General features: G+C 34.8%; 1 protein-coding gene across 1 annotated transcript; it reads left to right on the top strand.

The window, feature by feature from the left end:
- Positions 1-160: 160 nt before the first annotated feature.
- On the top strand, positions 161-14934 carry LOC110381779 (centrosomal protein of 97 kDa). The gene is made up of 15 exons (XM_064039345.1): positions 161-464; positions 533-690; positions 942-1086; positions 2800-2915; positions 3488-3687; positions 3914-3997; positions 4326-4482; positions 4818-4896; positions 5665-5901; positions 6134-6683; positions 7170-7291; positions 7758-7846; positions 8176-8286; positions 8676-8752; positions 11191-14934. Exons 1-15 carry the CDS (start codon positions 461-463, stop codon positions 11312-11314), a joined length of 2253 nt encoding a protein of 750 aa, XP_063895415.1. The 5' UTR covers positions 161-460; the 3' UTR covers positions 11315-14934.
- The last annotated feature ends 3182 nt before the right edge of the window (positions 14935-18116 follow it).

An 18116-nucleotide genomic window follows, 5' to 3' on the forward strand; every position in this document is an offset into this window, starting at 1 on the left:
TGCAAAACTGCATATATTTGAGTTTTCAATAAAAAAATGTTTGTAATGCTCGCCAAATCAAATAAATGGCGCTTGTTTAAATCGACTAAAACCTTACTTTGGTTGAACATCTCGGTCACAACACTATTTAGTCAAATAGGCGAGAGCGCGTTCAAAAACTTGCTATAGTGCATTTGAAAAGAAAAATGGCGAACAGATAATTCGTTGACAAAGTTTACTGTAGTGAAAGCTGTGACGAATTAATTTTAAATAAGTATATTGGAAAGTTAAAGTGACATTATTTACATTTTATTTATTAAGAAATAAGAGTATAATATGATGGAAAAGTTAACGATTATTTTAGCGTAAAATATACGGACAGGTTTGGAACGGCAATTTACGAATGTTGATTTTATGGGGAAAATTACATGAAAAGAATTCTTTTCATTATTTTAAATAACTATGATGTTGTGATCATAAAATGGGTATGTACCATTACTCAAATAGGAAGTGTTTAATTGGGCGAATATAGTATTGTGTTATTTGTTTATAGATGAGGCGAAAAAAGAAACTGTGGACCTTTCGAGGCGTGGGTTGAAGAAAATAGAGAAAGCGCCTGCGGAGGAATCTAAGACGATTATTAATTTAATTCTAGACCAAAATGAGCTGCAACGACTCGATAATATCGACACATACAGTCGTGTAGAAAATGTAAGCCCCTTTTCTCGTTCTATCCACTTCAACTTTCAAAAATATTCAAAATGTAGTAAAAACAATGTAGAAACTGGTAGCTGCCGAGTAGTAAACCTCATACGTACATATTACTTTCAATTTAAACAGTTATTTTTATTAATGACCATCATTAAAACAGAATTTATAACTATCATGATAATTAGAACCTCTGCATGAGTTTTGTAGATATTAGTAATAGAAGATTTGTAACTAGTATTTTTTTCATCTAGTTATCAATATGCAACAACTTCCTACTACGAATGCATGGTGTCTCCCGGCTGACCAACATCCGTATCTTGGCTCTGAACAACAATGGCATTTTACAAATTGAAGGACTGAAGGACCTCATTTATCTCAAAGTTCTAAAACTTGCAGGTAAGTAATCAATAAAAAACATTAATAATTAACTAAAAAAAAAAAAATAGTTATGTAATGGTTTAATTCCCAGTTTCTTGATAAAATGAAACAACTCATTTTGTTTACGGATTGCATATTTTTGACATTCGATTTAAACAATCAATATTTTTAGTTTCTAAACGCAAAACAAATTGTTTTGAGTTTATAGAAATAAGGGATTAAATAAACAGTTAAAAATTCAAAAAAACCCATTAGGGTGGATTGAGTTTGATAGTTGACGTTGTATATAGTTAAATAGCCTACTTAGTTGTTCTAGTAGCTCCTTTATAGTTTAGGTGACTAGTTAATGTAACCTACTTACCTACTACTATTAATACATACAATACAAAAAGTATGATAAACTAGCTGTTCCCCTCGGTTCCACCCACATGACAAACGGAGCAACTTCCCACACCCAGATATCTTTACTCAGGTACCAACTATCTATGCATGATATTCAGTTTAGTAATTTCGGTGTGACAACATGAAGGACAAACTGGGTAACTTTCCCAATTGTAATATTAGTAATTGTTAGGATTCATCCTCCTCCGAGCCTTTTCCCAATCACATTGGGGTCGGCTTCCAGTCTAACCGGATTCAGCTGAGTACCAGTGCTTTACAAGAAGCGACTGCCTATCTGACCTCCTCAACCCAGTAACCCGGGCAACCCGATACCCCTTGGTTAGACTGGTGTCAGACTTTCTGGCTTCTGACTACCCGTAACAACTGCCAAGGATGTTCACTGACAGCCGGGACCTACAGTTTAACGTGCCATCCGAAACACAGTCAATGGTGTCTAAGATATACTTAGAAAGTACATACAAACTTAGAAAGGTTGGTCCTTTACCCACTAGGCCACCACGACTTCATTGTTAGGATTGTTAATTGTTAGGATTATTTTTTACAATTTATCATCATCATATCATTGTTTGTGCATACTTTAAAACTAAATTAGCTATTTATCTAGTAGATGGTATACAATGAGTTCTCACTAAGATGCTCATGCTACATTAAGTGTGAATAATTTTCCCCTATATGGTATGGAAAGTTAATGAAGAATACTCCATACTTAATCATGTTGCCTTGTAGAACTTACTCATGTACTGAAGTCATTAAACATTGATTTAAAAATTATAGTTTAGCACAAAAACTAATAATAAATGAGAATAAAATGGCTATTCCAGGTTCTTTTTATCAAGTACCTTATTGCTGCTATGCAGACTTGGTTAGCTAACCCAGCACTTTTCATTTATTTAACAAGCGTAGCCCATAAAAGTAAATGGATGAAGTAGCCATAAAGTGGTAAGCATCATAAGATAAAAACTAACATTGAGGTCAGTGTAGGATTACTCAAAAGCTAAGGCTGATTGAGATCATCATTTGATAAAGTCAGGGTCTTTTAATTACGTCATGTGAAGGTGTGTAGCATGTAGTTAATTACGTACCGTCATCTAGATGGTATTGAAAAACTTGATTACCTATTAAAAATCTTTCTCATTTATGAATCTATAGACAAGCCTGTCGGACTACTTTTATACTCAAATATATAGTCAAATCAATTTAGTATGCTAGAACAGAACCTATTTACTAGATATCTTAAAATCTAGCACAAACTACACTTACATTTTGAAGGCATGCTGAGTCTTTAAAAACAAAATAACAACTTTCATGTCATCATGTGATACCTTTCAGGTAACAACATAAAATCAATAGAACACTTGAACCATAACATGCATTTGGAACACCTGGATCTCTCCAACAACCAGATATCTTTCATAGCTGATATATCATATTTGAAGAGCTTGAAGGTTAGTGCTACATTATACAATTTCGTCATATGGCCAACCAACGCGTACTGGGACGGCATGGTGAAGGATATTGAAACTTATCACGCATGAATACAACTTAGATTCCATTGTTTTCAATTGATGCTGTGTCATCGAAAGAACATTACTGCCGCGGTTTCCCGTGGCGTGTTTCAGGGTGACTGTCACGCCGGATGAAAACTCTTACAATGCTATAGCAACACTTAGAACAATGTAATTTATTTATTACATTTCAGTATTGTCACAGGACGTCAGTAAATTTTTCTTTGTAGGCGGCGGGAATACAGTACCTAAGCGGTTAGTGAGACTGATGGCAAATTACCTTACCATACTGTACCTATATGCGTAGGCAATCATTCTGACAACGCTCCGGTACTAATTCAGATTTATGAAAGCATCTGGAGAATCTTATAACAAGCGTATTTAACCATGCTGTCCCACTGTCGCGCAGGCCATAATTTTGAAAAGGTTTTAACACGACGCATACACACAACATTAAATAGTAATTACAAAATCTTAATAGAGTATGTATTGACAATTAATCATTATTCCAGCACTTAAATCTGGAAAGGAACCGAATATCAGACCTCAGACAGTGTGACCGGTACCTACCCACTCACTTGGAGCATCTGGGGCTCGGCCACAACAGCATCCAGGATTTGAATGAGATTAGTCACTTGGTACATCTGAACAAACTGGACAGCTTCTCGATACAGGGAAACCCGTGTGTGGCGATGGCTGGCAAGGACAAATTGTATCCTTTTTGTTTAACAAAACTGTCATTTTGGTAGATTTTAGCTCTTTTATGTTTCGTCTAGCTATTCTAAACCTCTTTTATGGTATCTAATATCGAATTTAACCCCTTGATTGAAATCCAAAACTACAAAATTAATGTTTACCGTATTACTAGCTAATGTAACTAAACTATGAATTCTTATATGTTGTAACGTGTAAAAAATATCCCTTAACTCCATAAACAGAGGATTTGACTACCGGCCGTTTGTGCTGAACTGGATAATGAGCGTCAAATCTATCGATGGCTTTGTTGTCAGTGCTATAGAAAGGTAGGAGAAGCTATAATACCTTCTAAAACATTACATTTTAGGTTAGATTCACTCTATTGCATTCTGGGAAAATAACTAGAGATCACGTATTAACATATTTCCGGTATCTAAAGCATATCAAAATCCCTATTATACCTTAGCACAATATTTATAATTAGTACATTATACATACAAATAACAAACAATAAAAAAATTACGAATAAATCAATACTCATACAATAAATAATGCCCCATATTTAAATATAGAACCTATAAATCGTTTAGTCTATATGTACCTATGGCTCTAAAAATCTCTTTTATACGAACCTTTTTGAAATATTGCCTACAGTTTAAAAGCAGAATGGCTGTATAGTCAAGGTAAGGGGCGGCACTACCACGCGGGACAACATCAAGAGCTGTGCGAGTACTTAGCGTCCACGTGCCCTCTCACGGCCGACGCTCTCGAGACCGAAGATCAGAGGAAGTTGCGCCTTATCCTCAGTAAGGTAGGGTCGCTTTTGGTGTAACACAACTTTGATTTGAATAAACCCCGCAGAATGGTTATTTAAGCCATTCCTTAGTGAAGGATTTCTTTGACAATCCGTCACTAAGGAGTGACTTAAGTAACTAACAATTAACATAAGTATCAGTTCTTAGTAAAATAACTGTTTAATTTGAAAATTGAACGTGAATGTTTATAGTGAACCGTTGTTTTAAGAATTGATGTTTATGATGGTAAACATGGGCCTTAGAGGTTTTAATGGGTGCTACGCACTTCCTCATTTATAATATGAAGTATATCGTAGCGGTATTCTGAAAATGTTTTGTTGTTTATTTGTAGGCTCAACATCATCAGCAACAATTGAAAGACCAGAACCACAGTCCGTTGAAGCCAAAGTTGCAATCGCCAAGAATGCAATGTAAGTACTAATGGACATTCAACGTTTTTTTAAATTGTTTTTTTATAGTATTCTCCTTTGTTAAAATCCGACAACATTCTTGTGACTCCCTCTTGCAATTGCCTACATGCGGTCGTGTCGGGCGATCTCTCATTTTCACCCTAAAAATAATAAAAAAATGGTTTTCAATTATTAACTACTGCAGATTGTATACTTTCATGTTATTTTACATAGAATATATGATGTTTAGTTCTCATAGAATTCTATTTTGAACTCCGTTATTTGTAGAGAATGTATGCCATGTCGTCTGGTAACGCAAATAATGTTGAAATATTTTAATTAGCTTTTGATGAAATTTGTGGAATTGGGTATGTGGGTTTAAGAATACTGAAGTTTTTATTTTTGGCAGTAGTACAATGACCTCTACAGAAAATCATTCTGTTTTCCAAATAAACGATTATTATTAGGTACTTAAGTTCGACTTTGTATGTATTATATTGTCAGATTTAGACGGCTTGTTGTAATAATCAATACGATTGTATACAGACAAATTGGAATATGAGAAATTGTTCTACATTGTATAACAATTTTTGTTCTCATTGTAATGAACTCTATAAAAAGTAATTATTTATTTACTTCATTGATGTTTCATCCGTTAAACCGGTCGGCTGTGCAGTAAACATTTCTGATCCTAAAATAGTTAAAAACCTACTTAACCTATTGTTAGCCCAATATTAGACTGTTCAACATAGTCGAGTACCTGCAAACTTACCTCCTGCTAATTTGTAGCGCGTATATCAACTCCGCGTCACATGGGCCGGTCCCCCGACCGCCTCACGTCGAGCTACCACTCGGCGCTCTCCAAGACGTCGTCGCCGTCCCACCAGATGACGTCATCGCTCATGACGTCATCGCTGTGCGGGGACCTGCAAGCGATCCCCACTGCAATGAGCCAGAGCTTCGACTCGCCCGGACTTATGTACGCCACGGAGAAGCGTGACGTCAGAGAGAAGGAAAAGGTTCAAGGTATGGAGGATTTTTATGCTTTGAGTTTGAATTTAAGAATATTTCTTCATATATTATATTTTAAATAGTTCGTTATTTTTATTAGGCTAAACATTTCTAGTCATATGGGAAGTGCAAATTTTCCACATCGATTTTACGTAGGTTAATTGCTATAAAATTGGAGTATGTTTAGGAAATAAATCATTACTAGTATTCCTGAACTAATTAAATAATGTACTTTATACATTAACAGAGATACCACAACCAAAACCAGTAAACCATTCACTAGAAGCCGCTTCGAAAATGGTGCCCGTACCTGAATCGCTCATGAGCCCCGACTACCAAGACCCCATATATGATATCCAAAGATCCATACCAAAGCCCACGAACAACTCAGTACATAGCGTGTCCAACACATCGTCACAATCCAGCAACAGCAGCATTCACGAAGACAAACCGCGAACAGCGAAAAACATGAAAGGCTCCCCTAAACTACCAAAGAGCGCCACTTCGTCGCCCAAACTAAAAACAAGGATGGAACAAAGAAAAGGCAGCTTATCCAAACTTGATGTCAAGAATGATGATAAGAAACTCAACGGTGTGACAAATGATTCGGATCAAATGGGTCCGGATATAATGAAGTTGGCTTCTAATCAGAGACGGCAGAAGAAAATGAGTGTTGAATCCATGGCCGCTGTCACTATACAGAAGATGTGGCGTGGGTATAGGAGTAGGAATCTCAATAAGGACACGCTAAGGATTCTGCATGCTATACAAGCGGCGAGGGCGAGGCAGCATATACAGTTAGTATTGCTTTATTTGCTAGATTAAAATAATGGAACAATTTGTGTTCAAGCTACACATTCACGTGCGAAGTACTTAAGATTGTCTGTCAAAATCATTCAATAGTGTCCGTTACCACAAAATGTTCTGAAAGCATTTTATGAGTAATCTTATGAGAGTCATTGATCGTCAATCCCGTTCTGAGCAGTCCTATAAAAAGAGAGTATTTTTTTAGCTTGCGGATGTTTAGGTTCTTGAAAATTAGACTATTGGCAAATTTTTCAATCATGAGTTGACTTCTATCTGAGGTATAATTATGGCACTTTGAAATATTTTCTGTACAAAAGATGTCAAAAAACATATTCTTCAGAAAACAGTTATCTGGCGATAGAAAAATCGGCCCTAGGAGTATGTCAAATGAATCATAAACTTAATACGCTTATTTTTTCATATACATATTTCCATCAGACTTAAAATCTTCTCTATAAATAACTCTGTATTCGTAGGAGGTTAACTTGCGACATGGAGGCTACGAAGGCTGCGTTAGAGTCTGAGCGCAAAATACAACAACTGCAAATGCAAGCCATTAATGCGCTATGGAAGAAAGTCTCCACTCTACAGGCTGCTGGTAAGATAAAGGTTTTTAAACTTTCGCGACTCCTACATATATTTATAAACAATCAGGACTTTGACTTAGGTAATACATATATAAAGGTCCGATACCCTTTTCTTCACCTGTCTTTACCCGACGTTGACGTTCGAAAAGTACTGATCGCGTTTACGTCCCGAATGGTTTTGTAATATGCTTGTAAAATATCGATAAGGCTCATAACTCCCGTCACAACGTTTGCAACCCTTAATGTTTTTGGCTGCAAATCATTAAAAAATATGTAAATAAATCATTATTGCGCATAAATGTTAAGTGTCTTAGGAGCACCATAGCTATTAATGCGATTATGAGAACTGTACACATATCGTAAACTGAGAAACTTATCGTTATCGCACCTATCTTTGCCCGTCTAGGTCGCCTCCAATAATTTGCCTAGCCTTTTCCCTACTTGGTGTTAAACTAAATATAACAATTGAACTTGCAGACACTCAGAAGCAAAGATTATCGGAGTCTGATGACAACTCGGATGCGTTGCGACAACTGTCGGAAACCTGTTTCAGCTTACAAGCTCAGGTATGTACCAGAACGAGAGATTTGTTTTCACAACGACTAGACCGCAAATTCACCACGACGCAAAATAGGTACATGGCTTCTACAACATTTTTTTTTTGAACAAATAGATTTTGAAATTAAAATAACAAAGTGAAGTAATTTGCTCTGGCAACATCAAATTCAATCGATAATGTGAAATAAAACACAGATAAATTAATTAAGAGATAGTTCTCTTACTAGATTTATTTATGTTCTCTTTGTGTTCCTATGTGCCATTACGAGGTCTCAACAATTCTACTACTTTACGGTCTGGATGTACATTTAAATAACAGATAATACTCTGTGATTAGGTAGCAGAGCTACAGGGGTGTATGCAAGAGGTGCTGAAGGCAGTATCGAGTAAGAGTCATGCGGAACCCGTCGCCACGCAAACTGATATTACGGCTATTATCACTCCGCAGGTTAGAAAACTTCCATTTTTTTAAAATTAATTCTATAGGGCCCTTTATAGTGGCTCTTTTTAAAGGTTTAGACCTAGGAATACGTTTAGCCTTGAGACACAGACTGGAAATAGTGAGTAGAGGACTGGCTATTTTTCTCCTCATGTGATGTTTATTGTGACTCAACAGCATCTCAGTCGCAGGCAATTTGTATGATATGTCCATTTAGAAACGTCACATTTTATAATATGAAGCTTTATACATATCGCCGAAGGCCACATGTCAGCGTATACGAAAGTATCGATGTAAACGTGGTAGTTGTTCTAAGGTGACTATGAGTTTCCCCCGGGTTTCCTGAGCCGCGGGTTTCGGCGCGTGGTACAGCTAGTAAGTGAAGTATCTGTGTGCAGGAGGAGCGCTGCACGTGGCTGCGGCGGCCGCAGTCGCTGCCGCTGGCGCCCGCGCCGCTCGCGCACAGGGAACACACGTGAGTCTACCCGCACACACACACAATACGCATATTGACAGGGTTCAAAAAATAATTATTCTAATGAGTCCGCATTTTAGACTGGCTAAAAATATTAGACAAGTATTTTTTATTTTAACAAAACATTAAATCTATACTAATATTATAAAGAGGAAAACTTTGTTTGTTTGTTTGTTTGGTTGTAATGGATAAACTCAAAAACTACTGGACCGGTTTTAAATATTCTTTTACCATTAGAAAGCTATATTATCTGCGAGTAACATAGGCTACAATTTAACCCGGTGCGGGCAGTAGCTCCCACGGGACGCGGGTGAAACCGCGGGAAAACGGCTAGTATTTAATAAGATATAACGGAACAAAGAAGCCGACCCTAACGTAGTTGAGAAAAGGCTCCTATGAAGAAGAGGAACGCAACAAAGATTGAGAGTGGCGGCTAGTGACGTCACGTCTGTGTACATTTTTTACTCAGAAATGACGTGAATCGTGTTATATCTTTATTGTTCCTTGTTTGTCTGAGAAAATAAAAATATGTGTCCATTGTTTTTAGAGTTATCTAAAAGACAGACTAATTACTTTTTTTCAGTCATCATGCCTATTACACGAATGCACTTCTCTACTATAGTTCGGCCGCTCAGAGAATGCGTTTCTGACACATCGCGATTGAACTGACGACGTAACTTTGTAATGGCGTTGCAGTACGATAAAAATATTTTTGCTGGTTGTTTATCGTTTTAACAATTGTTGAGCATTAAAACAACATTATTATATCAATAATAATCAATGAATGTTGTAATTTTGTGCCAAATTGAGTGTCAAATAACTTGGTAAACAATATTTTTCTAAATCTATACTGCGCTATTACAAGGTTATGTCAGCGCTTTATATTTGTAGTGCTGTGCTAAAAATAACAGGCAAGTATCGTAATCTGTTCTGGTTGATGGTTCTTATACAGTTATACTTATAATATAAAATAATTTGTTTTGTTTTGTTTTTCTTTTTAAGAATTTGAAAATAATGGACTATAGGATAACTTTTATGAAATATAAAAATAAAACTATGATCAAACTGAACGCGCGAAAGAAAGTAGCATTTTTATATTTAGGTTGAAAATGGTAACCCCAAATGGCATCATGGGCCGTCATTTTGTGTTTGTCTCAAACTAAGTGCCCTGCCTCATTAGGACGCCAATGGCGACGTCGCCGGCTACGTATCCAAGCAGTTAGTATTGAAATGTATGGAACCTAACTCACTTGGCGACGGTTTGGCAACGTCGCCAAATTGGAGGCGTGGCCACGAGCTACAGTTCCCTATGTGGCTTCTGGCTACCGTGGCAACTTGGCGACGTGGCCACAGTAGCCACTATAATGTACACGGTAAAGCGCACCTCCCTCACACAGTCGCCAATGTGGTCGCCAGTCAGCTTGCAATTTCTTGAGCGACGACGTAAACAATTGACTGTCGAGACGCCATGGCCACTCGACTTGGCGACATTTGGATGCCAGAAGTAGCCAGACCTGTGCCGCTGGCGACGTCGCCATGGCCTCCCAGTGAGGTAGAGCTCTAAAAACCTGATTTTGGAAGATTTTGACCGAGATATCAGGATTGATTCTGTTATTGATAATACCTAATATAATTATACACGTAGGCGAAGATGATGATGAAGACACCACCTCCTCAAGCGAATCGGAGTCTGATTAATATTCTGTACGCACATTCAATTCAATGTACTTACTTTATTGCATAGAAATACAGATTGTAACTTTGTAACAAAGAATAAATAAAACGATTTTATTATATGAATATTACCTTTTTTTGGTTTCCACTTAAATAACTAAAATATAAATTTTAAATGATTCCGCCAATTTAAAACGAAAATAATCTTAAAATAATGCGGCGGTTTATTTTGGGGGAACGGTAACGAACTCAGTGTTATGTTGTGCCCATCACTAGTCCTGACTAACTGATAGGTGTCAGGAACGCATTCTCTGAACGGCCGAACTATAATATAATAAAGAAGATACATTTTTTGTTGGTTTACACAAAGGCTCTGAACTACTAAACCGATTTGAAAAATTCTTTCACTGTTGGTAAGCTACACTCCCGGGTTAAATAGGCAATACTTTATGCCAGTACGGGCAGTAAGTAGTTCCCACGGGACGCGAATGAAACCGCTGGAAATTGGCTAGTATCGAATATCTTGGTCCAATGTATATTTCATTCCTTTTCACTCTTAGGCTGCGCACCCACGTTAGACTTTTTGTAGGACAAACAATCGAGCCTTTTTATAGGACTTGACTTAACTGGATTTTCTGACCGACTTGGACGTGAAGGTACACTATTGCAATCACTACAATATAAATCAATATTTTTCTCCTACAAAAAATCGGACGTGAGGGGGCAATGGGCAGCCTTAGGCTACAATTTGAACAATATTACAGTGAAAATGCAAACGAAACGGCCGCTCTGGGTATAGAGCGGACCGAGTCCGTTATTGAAGAGCAGTCTACGGAAACAATCGAAGTGGAGGTTGATTCGAGGGATCGTGACGTCATCGTTGATTGATAAGTGACCATTATGTTCATAGGACATTATTTGATGGCCAATATTGTTCGGGCTCGCTCGGTTCTCTCACGGAGAAGTTAGTCCAATATATTTTGAAAAAAAAGTTATCTAAAATGGTTTGACAATTTGATAGTAAAAGCACTAAAGTCCGTGATTTCCTAAGGTTACTACTTTGTTGATAAGATAACCTTTGTGTTTTTAATTTTTAGTTTCTTCATCATGGGAGAACCGCCAAAGATAACTTTTCTAAAGAGATAGTATACGCAAGTAATACACAAAAGTCTTTTTTCACAAAAAACGAACCTCTATGTAGCTAGTTTAAGTTTTGTCGATATATCCTGAAAATGTTTTTATAATACGTGATGTAAGTTTGACATTGATATTCCAGTCCATAAATATTGAAATAAATAATTCATCTTTCTCGTAATTATAAGAAACATAATGACATTTTGACAATGGTATTATAAAGGGTTCATAATTTATTATAATGTATAAAATAGTAGAATTTTGTAGTATGACGCGCAGCTAAAGAACCAAAGACAAAAGAACATTAAAATGTAATTTTATGTATTCACTTCATAAAAAGAGGTTTGTCTTTATTTCAAAATAAAAATACCAATATACTATCTCTTTAAATGAACAATTTATTTTGGTTATCTATTAGAGCAGTGTACCTGTAAGTGTAATCTTAAAGAATCTTAGACTAAAGCTAAGGTTCATATTCGTGGTACGCTAAAGCAAAGCTTGGTTTGTGGGCTTGTTTAATAGAAGTAAGAAGAAAATGTAATTTAAAATTTAAATCATGGCTAAGTTAAATGATGGAAGTTAAATAGTAAAAGGCATCTCAAAATGCAGCTTTAAAAGTTCTCTTTATTAATAATTATTTTAGCACTTTTTTATCGCAGTTGCCTGCAAAGTTTCTAATATAAAATATTGAATAAGTACTAACTTTTCTCCCATCAAAATCCATTAGACACTGCACGATTTTTCTTGCCTGTTTTGTAACTTGCCACGAAAGGGAAAGTTTAACAAAACAAGAACAATTCCCTTAAGATCGTTGGATTTGTTGATGTGAAAAAAATATTCATCTGTGACATACCAAAGAATGTGATAACGTTATAAAAGACAACAAAGAAAAAAAAACACCGAATTAAATGCAATAATACTATTCATATAAAGAAAATTACACTAAAATTATTTTTAATGTATCACAAAGAAATTAATTAGACTGGTTGGAATATATAAAATATAATTTCATTTACAATAAAATTCTAGTTATAAGATGATGCTGACATGAAGTGACATGTTATATCAACAAATATTTCGAATGGCTGCTGAAATGGTTTTTCCAATTATATCGGTTGCGAAGCGTTTCCAAGACCAATTAAAACAAGACTGGAAAAGTTCTGTTCTAATATCCTCATAAATCTTTTTATTCAAATTGTTCTATAATTTTCGTCTAGGTACATACAGCTTTTAAGCTTAAAGCCGTTTTGTTTAAATGACTTACTTGGGTCAATAAGTTGTTGATTTGTAATTAATTGATGCATAATATAATATGTACTATTAAAATGCAACGTTCACTTTAGTAAATATTAGGTTTAGTTTTCGCAAAGCCACGGTTGTTGTATTATAAACGAATATATTAATAGTCCAAGTTGCTTTAACAGGCCATGCACTTATTTATACACTGGTATTGCATTCAGTCAGTTGAATCATCATAAAAATAAAGTATTTTAGGGCCACAATGAAGTCTACGAAATGACCGTTTTAAGGCAGTCTAACATCTCAAAGTTGAATTAAAATCGTCTATTCGAATATAAATCTGCCAGTTGTGACAGTGTACAAAGTCACCTCGTTAACGCACTGACGTCACTGCCATTTTGCAAAGGAATTTGCATATTTTTTCCACATACCTATTTTATATTCACATTAACTGTAAACCAATCGGCTTATAAGTCAGTATTAATTGTTAAAAATGCATATTTATTTCTAGTTGTGGTACATAAATGTTAATGTTTATTTAGTATTAAATTATACAAAGAAAAGATAATGTTCTACATAATTCTAGATTCTCTCTAGAATATCGATTTTCCGAAGAATGTCTTTTAGGTGATAAGATTATTCAGATGTCAATAGTCAACACCGTCACAACTTTTCAAGGTAATATACAATTTATTAGGTATAATAAAAGTGTTGTTGTAATAGTTTTCAGTGTAACTAAATTTGAAAATATAACTTATGTACACAAAACAAATACACAGTTGTAGCAGAAATAAGTAAGGGGCGGTGCTGTCTTACAAACTTATTTCTGTACAAGTTGTAGCTCAGGACTTGTAGGGTCGCACCAAGTTGGAATTTTAAAAATATATTGTTTTACTCACAACATGACGATGACTCACACACAGTAAGGGTTTTAAAACATATTGTCTCAACCAAAACAGCATAAAATCACGGAATTCTTAAGAAGTCTATTAGTTTTATGGGTATTATAAAATGTGAAAACGAGATGCCTTGCGTATATTGAGCTTTATTTTCGTCGCGATATATTTTTTTTTTAATTTTGTATTTTTATCGTGTGTCTACTAGTTCATGAATCTCTACGCTTGAATAATTTTTGGATATGATTTTATTACTTTTTTCTGTTATAGTATGGGACTACTTGAACTATGAATATATAGGTTGAAAACCTGCATGTTTTATTTGATAGGGTTCTTAATTGATAGATGCGTGAAACATTACAATTAAGAAAACGAATCGTGCGATAAAAAAAAAAAAAAAACTATGGCATGTGATCCCTCACGAAGCTGAAGGAGTGTCATGCGTGGGACAAATATTACAAACATTGTTTATTGTAATAATTCAAATGGCCCCATCCTATAAAGAAGCTCTAATATGCTAAGTACTAGTCATTTTTAACAACGCATTGTCATTTTATTTATAGTGGTCAGTGCAATTAATTTTAGCTTCGCCTTACATGACATAATGTGTTCACAATATGTACATTCTTTTCTTAAAATACATATATTACGTAGTTTGGTAAGCGCGGGTAGGGATAGATTGTTTCATCGCGTCTCACTGTACTTTGTAATAGAACAAAAAGTAAAGAGGATAGATACACAGTTAATATTATAAAAATGTTCTCAGTTTCGAAGTACAGTAAAACAAGATGTGTTTGTAAGAAACTGGTCGATTTTGGATTAATCCTAACAAAAATGTTAACCGTTTAAACGTAAGATAACTTGATGTAAAAATCTTTTGATGAGTTCACAGTTATTTTCTTAACATATTTCTTGATAATGAAAGTATTCTTGTAATCTGTCTCATAATAGTAAGAGTAAATAGAGCTCAAATACCAGAAATCATGTCGTTATAACGTCAAAAAGACATGAATAACTTGAGGTATTTGAGTCCGAATACTTAGAACCCATTTTTTCCCGTTTTAAGTATCCAAAAAAACGTTTTTTTTTTCAAAATAATTGCGAACGCATCATGAGGTTCCAAAGACACTTGCCGTCCTGTGTATGTCATAATTTCAACTTCATCGCGTACCCACCTTATTTGTTGTCCATTACGTTATAGCCTGTATTTATTATGTTTTATAAAACGATTTAAAAATATTATTTGTATTTTATTTAACCTCTTATTTCACTGAATGTCTTGGATAATAACAAATCTTAATTTCAGAGATATGTCAGATCTACTCGTTTGACGTCGAATTACATCATAACATGTGACACTAGGTCGATCGTCATTCCAGGCAGGCTTTGACCAAATTCCAGACTTCGACCTGGTTTGTATAAGTTTCCAATAATCCATAGATTTCGTCCAGTCATTTTGGGAACCTAACCAATGACTCAAGCATTATGAGCGTGTGAGGGCATCGTGAAACATACATAGCATAGTGTCTGTTTCGTATTTTTTGTCATTGTTGAGTAAGAAACTATCAATTGTAAGATGATTGTGGGAAATCGATTTTATCTTATTGATTGCAAAAAATAAAATGTTGTAGAACGAGTAAGATTATGCATCATCATGTTGATTCATGACTTGTGTCCTGCGCTGGTCTCGTTTGATTGTAGTCCTTTTTTTCTCAAACTACTTTTTTGTCTGGTTTTCAAGTTTCGTAGTTTTCTGTGGTGGGTTGTAATTATAACATCCTACAGTTCGTAAATAGTACGCCTTGTCTCTTATTCATTTATTGTATTGTTTTATTTATACAAGATGTCTTATAAAAATGGATATTGTAAGCTTGTTTAAAAATATTGTACTTCACATAGAATTTTATTTTTTTGATTTTTTATAAAAAATATATTGTACTTATTATTTCAGCTGGTACATCGTATGTCTCGTTTGTTATTCAACATTTTGTTTTATTGAAAAATCTTTGATAAAATGTATTGTATTCGCAAAATGGTTAAAAGAAATCGATCGTTGCAAAGTGGGTATAAAATTAACGTCATGGTGGTTTTTGTATGTCTTGTTACAAAAATGGTTTAACGTTTGGTCTTGAAGAAATCGATGGTTTTGGAGCCAGCGCAGTTACATAGAAGTTAGTTCTTAACTTCTATGTAACTGCGCTGGTCTCGTTTGATTGTAGTCCTTTTTTTCTCAAAGTACTTTTTTGTCTGGTTTTCAAGTTTCGTAGTTTTCTGTGGTCTGTTGTAATTATAACATCCTACAGTCGTAAATAGTACGCCTTGTCTCTTATTCATTTAATGTATTGATTTATTTATACAAGTTGTCTCATAAAAATGGATATTGTAAGCTTGTTTAAAAATATTATGTTTCACATACATTTAAAAAAAAAATATATATAAAATATATTGTACTTATTATTTCAGCTGGTACATCGTATGTCTCGTTTGTTATTCAACATTTTGTCTTATTGAAAAATCTTTGATAAAATGTATTGTATTCGCAAAATGGTTAAAAGAAATCGATCGTTGCAAAGTGGGTATAAAATTAACGTCATGGTGGTTTTTGTATGTCTTGTTACAAAAATGGTTTAACTTTGGTCTTGAAGAAATCGATGGTTTTGGAGTAACAAAGAAGTTAAGAACTAAGGACCACCGCAATTACACTTGTGACCACTAGAATTATTACGAATGGAACTGAAGACCTGTTATGACCAATTCTCGAATCTGTTTCAGTATTTTTTGTCATTATTGAGTAACAAACTATCAATATTAAGATGATGTGGGAAATCGATTTTATCTTATTGATTGCAAAAAAAATATGTTGTAGAACGAGTAAGATTATGCATCATCATCATGTTGATTCATGACTTGTGTCCTGCGCTGGTCTCGTTTGATTGTAGTCCTTTTTTTCTCAAAGTACTTTTTTGTCTGGTTTTCAAGTTTCGTAGTTTTCTGTGGTGGGTTGTAATTATAACATCCTACAGTTCGTAAATAGTACGCCTTGTCTCTTACATATTCATTTATTGTATTGTTTTATTTATACAAGATGTCTTATAAAAATGGATATTGTAAGCTTGTTTAAAAATATTGTACTTCACATAGAATTTTATTTTTTTGATTTTTTATAAAAAATATATTGTACTTATTATTTCAGCTGGTACATCATATGTCTCGTTTGTTATTGAACATTTTGTCTTATTGAAAAATCTTTGATAAAATGTATTGTATTCGCAAAATGCTTAAAAGAAATCGATCGTTGCAAAGTGGGTATAAAATTAACGTCGTGGTGGTTTTTGTATGTCTTGTTACAAAAATGGTTTAACTTTGGTCTTGAAGAAATCGATGGTTTTGGAGTAACAAAGAAGTTAAGAACTAAGGACCACAGCAGTGACACTTGTGACCACTAGAATTATTACGAATGGAACTGAAGACCTGTTATGACCAATTCTCGAATCTGTTTCAGTATTTTTTGTCATTGTTGAGTAAGAAACTATCAATTGTAAGATGATTGTGGGAAATCGATTTTATCTTATTGATTGCAAAAAAAATATGTTGTAGAACGAGTAAGATTATGCATCATCATCATGTTGATTCATGACTTGTGTCCTGCGCTGGTCTCGTTTGATTTAGTCTTTTTTTTCTCAAATAATAAATAAATAAAGAAATTGTTTAGTACTTCACTTTGGACAAAATTTTACCATATTTAGCTTAATTCTAAAAAGTGCTGATGTATAATTTGCCCGAACTAGGTAAAAACCTGTGTCTCGGGCGTAAAAGTGCTTATTATAATATTTATAGCGAATTAACAGAAATTGCTATAGTGACTAAAATTCTAGGTCAATGTGACAAATACAGTATTGTTACACATGTATAATGTAATGCTTACATACTAATAAAAATATACATATTGAGTACCTATAATATCTAAGTGTAAAAATGCGGGCCTAAAAATAATCAGTAATCCCCAAGTAAAATATGAAATTATATAATGTGTAAAAATGATTTAGAGCTAAATATTATCTAGAGTTTGACGCTACTAGATGCCTTTATAATCTACGGAGTTGATATACCTATATTCAGCGGCTTTTCTAGCAGGGCAATCGGAATCTCCCGTCTTGTGATTGTGGGGTTTTTTGTAGCGCTTACATGTTGCACATTTCGGTGGTTGCTCCTTTGACGAGCACTCTTGAGTCGCGTGTCCTTCTCCACCACAGTGGCCACAAGTAGAGGTAGCAGATTTGCAAGTCTTGGATGCATGACCATACTGCTGACACTTGAAGCACCGAGTCACAAGGGTGAAATCATGTACCGGGCACGACGTCCAGTTTATGTAAAGTCGATTCTGATCCACTAGTGCTTTCCGGACGTTGGCTGGTACTTCA

This window comes from Helicoverpa armigera, chromosome 19 (assembly GCF_030705265.1).
Source record: "Helicoverpa armigera isolate CAAS_96S chromosome 19, ASM3070526v1, whole genome shotgun sequence".
NCBI classification, from domain to species: Eukaryota; Metazoa; Arthropoda; class Insecta; order Lepidoptera; family Noctuidae; genus Helicoverpa; species Helicoverpa armigera.